The sequence below is a fragment of the Rhagoletis zephyria genome, unplaced genomic scaffold (genome assembly GCF_001687245.7).
Source record: "Rhagoletis zephyria isolate East Lansing unplaced genomic scaffold, Rhagoletis_zephyria_1.1 Rzeph_scaffold_06281, whole genome shotgun sequence".
Taxonomy (NCBI): Eukaryota; Metazoa; Arthropoda; class Insecta; order Diptera; family Tephritidae; genus Rhagoletis; species Rhagoletis zephyria.
In genome coordinates, this window is record NW_016163364.1 from 1 (window position 1) to 10,732 (window position 10,732).

Genomic DNA, 10,732 nt, shown 5'->3' on the forward strand with positions numbered 1-10,732 from the left:
ACCATAACCTGGAACAGGTATACAATTTTGTGGACCTTGGTATCACAATGGATCCTAAGCTTAATTTTAATCTTCACATTAATGTGACAGTCAACAAGGCTAAAGGTGTACTTGAATTTGTGAAACGATGGTCAAAAGAGTTTAGTGACCCTTATATCACTAAAACCCTGTTTACAACATTAGTTAGGCCGATTCTGGAATACGGCTCGGTGGTTTGGAATCCAAGGTATCAAATTTACTCAGACAAGATAGAATCAATTCAAAAACAATTCCTGCTTTTTGCTTTAAGAAATTTCCGATGGGATTCTCAATATAGTCTTCCACCTTATATGAGTCGCTTAAAACTTATTAACCTTCCTAGACTTGCCAGTCGCAGAGAAATGCTTGGTATAATTTTTATGGTTAAATTACTGACAGGCTCAATTTCAAGTCCGTCTCTTCTGGCTGATGTAAGCTTTAATGTTCCCTCACGCGTATCAAGACACTTTTGTCCCATATTTCTGAAAGCTTGTAAAACCAATTTTGAATTGCACGACTCCGTTGCTTATGCCAGGATTTTAACTCTCATTCCAGCACGTTGGATATATCAGATCCGCTTTTCAGCATTAAGAAAGCGATACTCTCCTCTCTCAATAAGTGAATTATTGACATACATACATAAAATCAGCTGATGAATTTAGTTCTGTAGCTGAACAGTTTTAGATCTCGACACTTAACAAACTCCTGCCTATCGTGACTCGGCACAAAAATTTAAAATATTGGTTCCGTACGTCATGCGGACTGCGCCCCTCGTGCGGATGGGCGGGAATGGAGGGTAAAAACCGCTGGTATATTATTATTATTATTATTGTTATGATTAGGCAGTTCAGAGCTAGAGGGAGTGAGTTAACCAGCTGAAAAACTGCAAAAATACATACAAACGATTTTTGTTTACACCGTCTCTTACATGATGGTATTTTGCGTTGCCATATGGCAACACGGGGTCAATTTGGGCTAGCGAACATATCAATATTTGGCAAAAAGAGGAACAGTTCACATNGATGGTATTTTGCGTTGCCATATGGCAACACGGGGTCAATTTGGGCTAGCGAACATATCAATATTTGGCAAAAAGAGGAACAGTTCACATTACGCCCCGTGTTGCCATATGGCAACCGACTTAAAAAACACTTAAATTACCAATAGAGTCACTAATGTGTTAGCTAATATTTTGTCGCTATCATATTTTGTAAATAAAAATACGCTGTCTATAAATTCATGCTTACTTACTTCTTCATATATGACATTTTGATGGTTTTTTGTCACTTCTAATTTTGTTTAAAGAACACACACAATTAAGATTAGGAAATACGGATTTCGGTCTCACTCACTCGCTCACCAAAATGCGTTTATGAATTTGAACCTGGTATGGTAGAGCTTCTTGAGAGAGTGAGAGCGAAGGTACATATATACAGACATACGAACAAATTTTGATGTATGAAGGTTAGAAATGTAAGACACATGAATTTTGTTATGCCGCATAATGTTATCAGAGAACTGTCATTTAACATAAACCTGCAAGATTATGAAGAGAAATACACAAAAAAAAAGAAAAAAAAACATAAAATTAAAGATCTCAAAGATCTAGACAAACATACACAAAAGTACATATTATGTATGTATGTTTGAAATTCCACATTCGTAACAGCCCTAGTGCATGTATACATGCACACAAATATATGTTCGTACATACAAACATATGTACATACATCCAAATATATGTGCATACAACCATTCAAACATATTTACATCAGTGTCCGCCAGAAAGAGAAGTCTTAAAATGAGAATGTATTAGTTATGAAATAAAAAATGAGAATGTGTTGGTGGTAATGCACGGAAATGCGTCATCAAACTGCTTCGCCTATTGTTTGCATGCAACTAAATAAAATTTGTTGCTCTGCTACTCTTTCTGTTGACGTTCGGATTGTGTACGTGTAACAGGCTAACCTAATATTCGCGGCTTGCGTTTTGGTACGCATGCCGTCGAATTTGTTTTTTTGCGTCACCCGAAATTGACTTGCATCCGTTTGCATTTGATTTCATTGAGCGAAACGTCAAATAAAAATGTCACGCAGAACAAAAATTGGAAATTGAGTTAGCTTCATACGCACGCCGTTCAATTTCGGTTGATCTCATACAAGTTGCATGTGCATGAGAAATTTTTGACAATAAATTGGCGGCGTGCGTGAATATTAGGTTAGCCTGTTACTGCATCAAGTTAGTGTTTATTGATGGCAAGCAAAGTACTATCATGTTTGGCGATGATATCACCCCATCGAACAATGCACTTACAGGCCTATTCGATAAATAAAGTTTCTGGTAATTTTTAAACCCTATTCGCATTCTGCCCACTGGTAAATTTTGTTACCATCTCATAAGCAGGTAACCAAATATTGCCCCGTGAAGTATGCAAACCAGAATTTATATAAAACTTCATAGCTGAATTGCTAAATAGATTAAGTTGTTACCAAGGTACTTAGAATTGCGGTTAAAAGAAGTGGTGTTATATTTTGGTAACACAATTTTCCGGTGTCAAAATGTTCGTTAACAAACAAAATAGGCTTGTTTACCTCGAAATAAAAAGAGAACTAAAGCCGAAGTATTAGCCGAAGTTGTTTATACAAATGTTCAACAATTGAGCTAACAAAAAAAATATGGCCTACGACTCTTTTATAGAAGCTGTGGGCACTGGAGTAAATTTTAAACAAAAAACAAAACCGACTCCATTTCTCATATACAAAGGACCCCGCAGAATTTGTATGGGAAATGGCTTTCGGCTAATTTCCTTCAAATTTTGTAGGATGGTAGGCCTTAACACGTAGAACAAAAGTCTCTCTAGGTCCAAAGCTCCAAGGTTCTTAGTTTACGAGCGACAGCCTGTCAAAGTCGAACTTTTTTACCCATACGTACGGTGACCATCCGTTCTGTTTTTTGCAGGACCGTACTGTTTTTCAAAGGTCGGTCCTGCGTAGTTTTTCAAACCTGAAACACCTGAAAATGTACTGATTTTTTGCAGGTGTCTTGCATTTGTCCCGCATTTTAATCGTTATTTTAAAATTATCGGACAATGGATGGATTTTCTCAAAAAAGTGCTTTTTGGTATTTCTCGTAGCTTTTCTTCAATATCGCATGAAAAAATCCCCCAATCAACGTAAGCGACTTACAGCTCGAAAGGTATTAATATGCTTCTTACCAAAATATATAACTTGAGGCGACTTCAATGAAAATTATTAGTGCTACAGGCGACCATTTGCATTTTGTCATCAAAGTCGAAAAAAGTGAGATTTCCAATCAATTCGTCGTTTACGTCGATTTATGACNCCAATCAATTCGTCGTCTACGTCGATTTATGACGTCGATTTTTGATAAATAACTGCAAAAAGTACCAAAAAACAAAAAAAAAAAACGTGTTTTCATTTTGAACGACTCAAAATTTGCCTATAAAATAATATTTTAAAGATTTTCACTTTTCGTGTAAGCTTTTGTTATTATAATATGTTTTACTATACTTTTATAAATATTCATGTAAAAAAAAGATTAAAATCGATGAAGAAAACGTGATTCAAAGCTCAAAATGTATTAAGAATTTTGAATCATAGATACTCTTTTGATATTTTTATACTACGTAAATGTATGTAGGCATATTTTTGAAAAATTGTCCTTCATTTTGAATCCATATATATGGTCACCGTACCCATACGCTATAAAGCTACTGTATAGCTGTATAGCACTGTAGCTACTGAAACTACTACGGTGCAAGTTGCTTGCAGATTTTTGTTTGATTTCACCTTTACATAACAAATTCTTTGAAAATGCGTTGCTACGTGTGTAATGTGCAGTTGAATGCACGTCAGTTGGCATTTATGAATAATATTGAGAATATCAATAAAAGGCAAATAGCAATCTCTAGAAGAGATGAACGTAATCATCCACCTCTAGCCCTAGATGAGAACACTAGAATATGTGTTAATTGTAATCGGTTAATCGTCGCTGAGATTGCTTTAATGGATACAGATCCGGCCTGTATGCGACTAAACGTTGTTACGCAAACAGCATCTCAGACTTGCATTATATGCAATGCGCAAAATGGCATCCAAAGGTTATCTCTAGAATGTAGGGGTCAGGTTTTTATAAAGAGAAACATTTGTATACCAGAAAATGTACGTAGTTGTGGACGTCATCTGAATGACTGCGGGGTTTTCTTCAACCCAGTAATGCTTGGCTTCCAATTCATTAACAGACCTTATATTATTAGAGGCCAGCAATTACAAGCCTTTCTTCAAGGAATGAGAAACGTAGTATTGGAAAGGGGTAAAGGGATTGACTACGATAACTTAACTGATGACGATTTTGAATGCTTATCACCAATCAATAAACAACAGTTTGAAAAACTTTTAACTTTTTGTGATCCGGTAGTACAGAACGGAAAATTGAGACATGTTCACAGGACAGATTTGTTGATTTTTTTGTGTAAGATGAGGCAGGGACTGAGTGATGACTTTTTGAAAATTATTTTTGATCAGTCTAGCAGACAAAATGTCAGTTCAATCATTGATTATGTCAAAACATCATTACTACAAAGATTTGTTCCAGAAAATATCGGGCTTGATGCCATAACTAGACAGCAGTTTATAGAACAGCATGTAACAGACTTTGCAAATGAGCTCTACAATCCTGATCCTGCAGAAAAGAAAGCAATAGCTATAATTGACAGTACATATTCCTACATACACAAAAGTTCTAACTTGCGCGTATTGCGACAGTCCTACTCTGTTCACAAAAATAGACATCTATTGAAACCAACCCTCATAGTAGCCCCAGATGGCTATATTGTCACAATTTTTGGACCTTATTTTTCTGACGCTCGTAATAATGATGCTGAAATTCTTCGAGAAGAATTTGAAATAGATGCTGACGGTTTGACAAACTGGTTCCATGACGGTGATATTGTATTGGTAGATAGGGGTTATCGCGATGCTGTACCCATATTACAGCACCTTGGTATTGACCATAGGATGCCTGCAATGATTCAACCTGGGCAAAGGCAGCTCTCTACCCCAGATGCAAACGCCACCCGAATGGTAACTAAAATTCGTTGGGTAGTAGAAGCACGAAATGGACATCTGAGGTCTATTTTCAAGTTTTTTGCTCAAATAATAAACATGCAACATGCAAAGAACTTAAATTTTTTCTATCGCATAGCTGCAGCTATCATAAACAGGTATCACCCCGTTATAACCATGCAAGATGCCGATGTTCAATATGCAAGAGAAATGGTTCGAAGGTCAAGGATGCCTAATGTTGTGCAAGCAAGAGTAGAAGTCGATAATCTAACGCGGAGAAATGCACAGTGGGCTCGACTTAATAATGAAGACGTTTTAGATTTTCCTATTCTCGACTTAATCTACCTTACAGATCTGACTGTAGGAACCTACCAGATAAAGCTTTCTCCGTCTTACGTTCAAGACAAGCTAGTGAGAGACAATGATGATGAATTCCAACTTGATCGAAATATAAATGTCGCTGGATTCTTGCGAGTGCGTATCAATTCTAGGTTTCGTAATGCGACTAGGCATCAACTTTTTATATCATACGTGGGTCAAAATGCTGACATTGCAGATGACGAAAATGATAGAGAGCAGATTGTAGGCTATTATTCCACCTGTCAAAGCGGAACACGTACTCTAGGTACATGCGCGGACGTTGCCGTACCGTTATTTTCTTCATGGCCTTATTATCGGATCTCCACTGAATTAGTAGCAGACTGAGGAACCTACTTTCCTTTAAAAAAGAATTATAGAAAACGGGTAACGTAGTCCAAAGTTATGCGGTAACATACATAAAAAAACATTCCGACGAATTGACAAAATATGCAGATTAATATTTAATAAAGTGTTACGGATGTTTTTTTTAATACAAATCTGTGCTTGGGAGTTTATTGATACGAAAAATTAATTTCTGATATCTATTTTTTTATTTAAAGAACCACAAGATTGCACTACAAAGCAGATTACATATTTTTTACTATTGTAACAGGAGAAGTTACTGTATGTATTTTTTTATATATACAGTGTCGAACAAAAGTTTTGGCACAGTGAATTTTCGCATATATGCAAAGCTTTTAATTTATTTCCGATAATTTTCTATAAAAACATAGTTCATACTACACCAAAACACATAAAAATCAAATGTGTAAACTTTGTGAAAAACTCAGGAAAATTCAATAATTTTTCTAAAAAATACTTTGCCTATATTGCGAAAAATTCACTGCGCCAATACTTTTGTTCGTTGCTGTAAGTAAATAAAGCTTTAAATTTAAAAAAACCAATAAAAAAATTTCGCAAAATTTCAAAATTTTTTTTCAGATCATAAATTTTTTTATGATTAACAATGTATTTATAGTTTTTTTGGTTTTATACCCTGTTTTGCTTTCAACACGAGGTATCTTTTTCTATTGTCATAGCCATAACTCCCTCTCTATTATTATCAACCAATCAATAAATTTTATATTTTTTTCCGCATTTTTCCTAATTACTAGTAGAGCTTTATAAAACTTTTATAACACCAGGCTTATTAATTTAACCAGAGAATATGTTTTCTTTATTAACCCTAGAACACACACACCCGGGTACAAATGTATCCACTTTCAACTTTGAAGTGTTGTAACTTTTGAACCGCTATACCTCTATATCGGACCATTGGTTCAGGAGCTACAGCCTTCCAAACACATTATATACGTAAACACACACCCGGGATACGTTTGTACCCCAATAGTAAAAATCCTCATAATAATAAAAAAAAAGCATTTTTTATATTATTTTTTTATTTGAAAAATTAAAAATATTCATTTCACACATTATATTATTGACTTTTATTATAAAAATTATAAAAATGCATCTTATATCTAAGGAAAATCATGGCAAATAGAGCAATTTGTTGATGTGACCGAATGTTCAAGACACATTGGCTTCTTACATTTGTCGCACAGCTTTCTGGTTTTTCTACGGCGTTTTTCCTCTTGTGCGTAACATAAATAGCAAGATCCGGACACAGGTTTTGGCGTGCGCGCTGCGGCAGATGTTGATGCTGCTGTTGACACCATTGATTCCACCGGTCGGTTGAAATATGCTTCATTGGCAATTTTAGTCGAAAAATTTCGCGTCACTTGACGATTTATGGCTCTGGCTTCAATAATGGGCATACACAATGCTTCAGCCAAGCTGCGCAGGATCTGCTTACGCTTGTTGTTTGTTCTCCAAGGCAACATAGGGTTATTCAAATCGTAGACAATGTAGGCTGCAAGAGCTGTAATGTCCAACATGTTGAAGAACATCGCTAGTGGCCATCGTTTTGTTTGTCTTTGTGTTGGATATTCCGCAAACATTTGGTCCATTCGATCAACACCACCTTTGGTACGATTATAATATTCAATTATTTCAGGTTTCCCACTGTCAGCTATTTCAGCATCATTATGCATGGTCGAAAGCAAAATTACTGCTTTATTTTTTTTGGGAACATAAGAGCACATTGTCACATTATTTTTGAAGCCAAATGTCGTTGAACCAATTGTCCTGTTTTTGTTCTGCTTCATTTCTTGAGGAATATATGATTTGTTTTTGCGCAAAGTTCCAACGATCGTGAGTTTCCAGGTGAGAAGCAGTTCTGCAACTGGCAAGGTCGTAAACAAATTGTCCATTGTAATGTTTCGGCCACTTCCTTGGTATTTGGCAGACAAATCCTTCACCACTCGTTCGCCTTGGTTCGTTTCCCTACCAGTTTCTGCTTGGCCAGTATATATTTGTCCATGCAGTGGATATGCATTTGTGGCATCGCAAATCCACCAAACCTTGATACCATATTTAGCAGGTTTTGACGGTATGTACTGCGTAAACCGTGTGCGTCCACGGTAAGGAAATAATTGTTCATCAATCGTCAAGCATGAGCTGGGCTTGTAATGTGCAGCAAGATTATTGTTCATCATCGTCCACAACTCACTGATCGGTGCTGCTTTATCAGTTAGTAAGCGTGTTGCACGAGTGTTTTTATCGTCAAATCTTAGGAACCGCAATATCGAACAGAAACGGTTGACTCCCATTGTGGCGCGATATAAAGGATAGTTTTTGACGCTCCATAAATCTCGAACATGTTCTCCATTGCTATGGTTCGCACCAGTCATAATAAGTATGCCAAAAAATGCATACAGCTCTGTTATTGACACAGGCGTCCATGACTTAGGAGTTGTGTTTGGATGCGATTGTTGTAAGCATTATAAGTTTCTTTTGCTAACTTATTTGTGTGGCGCATAATTATATCAGCCATTTCAACGTTCATGACACATTTGAATGTTTGCTCTATTGACAACATTTCAGTGCATCTAGCTGGTCCAGAACGTTCTCTTATAATATTTTGTCTGAGTACCTGACGACTTACATTTGGTTCTTTCATCCACTCAGTACCATCACGTGCAACAAATTTTTCGGCACTAGCAGGTAATTCATTATTTTCTTCTACTTCTTCTTCTTCATCGTCTCATCTCCTCATAGTCCGCATAATCAGGTAATACTTCTGCGGCACTTTGCGAAACTTCAGCATCGTCATCAGCAATTTCAATGTCATTGATTTGAATTTCTTCTTCATCTTCTGAGTCAAAGTCATAGGGAGCGTCATCGTCACAAATTTCATCAAATAAAGATTGTATATATGATTCTCGCTGTTCCTCAGTTAGCCTGCATAATAAAAAAAAATTAGTATATGTTTACATTGTTGCTTATTTTACATTTTTTACCTTCTATATGCTGCACTTGATAAATATTCGTTTCTTCTTGAAGTCATTTTGTATCCAGTTATTTATAGTTTCAGTTATATTTATTTTCACTTATATTTTCACTTCTTACACTTTTGAGCACCAAAACAATTATGAAAATATCAACAGGCAGCATTTATAACAACACCTCGTGTGAAAACAACCCTTGCAGCTGCATATAAAATACAAAAACCAGTTATACCAGTGTATTTGCTACCTACGTACCCATACCTTGCGCGACCTTTTTGCACATATCTTTTGAACCAGGTAGAATATTTCAATGAAATAAAAACCAAAATGTGTATTCGTTGTTACTCTACAAGTATATTATTATAAATTATATTATTTTGTTTTGCATTTATCAGGACAACAACAAAAACAAAAATCCACTGTTGCATGTCCTGACTTTATTTGCCCATATCGCTGGAACCAGTAGGAATATTCGAATGAAACAAAAGACAAAATACTTGTTATATATTAAAATATACATTTCAAAAAAAAAAATCATAGAAATCGGTTGAATAAGCATTAAAAAAACCGCAAAATAAGGTCCCGGGTACAAACGTATCCCGGGTGTGTGTTTACGTGGTATTTTCTGGGTGTGTGTTCTAGGGTTAAGTTTACCCAGTTACCCATTTTAAACTGCTACCTGCAGTGTATCAGCGGTTCAAACTTGTTAAATTTTTATTTAAAATTTTCAGTAAGGAATAAGCGAGTGAATGAAAAATATATAACAGTAACAACGGCTCATATATATGTATATAAAAGAATACATACATACGTGCGACGACTCTAGCCATTGTGTGTGACTCCTTAAAATTATAGTTACATTTTTCCTATTGTATTAAAAAAAAAAAACGTTCGTAACACTTTGGTAAATATTAATCCGTATATTAACTTAGTATATATTAAAGACTAGAAGATGACCCGGCGAATTTCTTATCATCTACAATTTATTTGAATTTCACTTTGATCAATTATAACAAATCTTCAAAACGCAATTCAATGAGATCACTAATACTGCCTGCTATTATAGCTGATAAAGATTCCACACCTATGAGATGTGCCACGCCCCCTTCTACAAACGCAGTTATATACATAAATATATCTTTCTATAAGCAGGTGCTTAGGAGGTATCTGTGCATTTCAAATTTCGAGTTCATGTGACTATAATTCCGAAGTTAGAGCTGATTAAAAATTTTCACTATGGGAGGTGCCACCCATCCCCCGCCCCCTTGGCGAGTTTTTTGCCATATTATAGGTACAGGAGTCATGGCAATACTTTGGCAAAATTTTATTCGATTCTGTCCATCCGTTTAGGCTACAACCTGGTACATACTTCCACAAATATATAGTAGAGAATTTGCTTAAAATCGCCATCTTGCGGTTCTTTAAATAAAAAGTAGATATCAATGAATTTTTCAACTCTGGAGCACAAGTTTTTATTAAAACAAAAATCGTAACACTTTAGTAGATATTATCCTGATTATTGACATAGTATTCATTAAAGATATTTTCTTTTAAAATTGCGCAGGCTCGAAATTGATTTTAGAGCTATGGTATAAAGGACTTTTTTTTTGTTAGAATTCTGTGTAGAATCCGAATCTGCTAGGAACGATGTCGAAAAAAAATTGACCCGCCTTAATGTATACACATTAGAGGGCTGCATGAATGCATTCAAAACGGCTTATGAATTATTCATATACAAAACAAATTAATGATTTCGGCTTCCAATTTTTTTGATTTTTAGTGAATAGCTGTTCTGATATATGTGTCGACATTACAATATTCAAACAAAGTGAAAATAACTTGAATTGAAATAAATGACAATTTTTTGTATGAATATCCAAAAATATTTTTTCTATGCACATATGTAAAAACATACATACG

The 10,732-nt window shown here is 35.4% G+C and overlaps 1 protein-coding gene across 1 annotated transcript; it reads right to left on the minus strand.

Annotated features, from left to right (window-relative positions):
* Positions 1 to 6,943: 6,943 nt before the first annotated feature.
* LOC108373021 (piggyBac transposable element-derived protein 1-like) lies at positions 6,944 to 8,215 on the minus strand. The gene has a single exon (XM_017628858.1). The coding sequence runs from the start codon at positions 8,213 to 8,215 to the stop codon at positions 6,944 to 6,946; it is 1,272 nt and encodes a 423-aa protein (XP_017484347.1).
* Between the last annotated feature and the right edge of the window lie 2,517 nt (positions 8,216 to 10,732).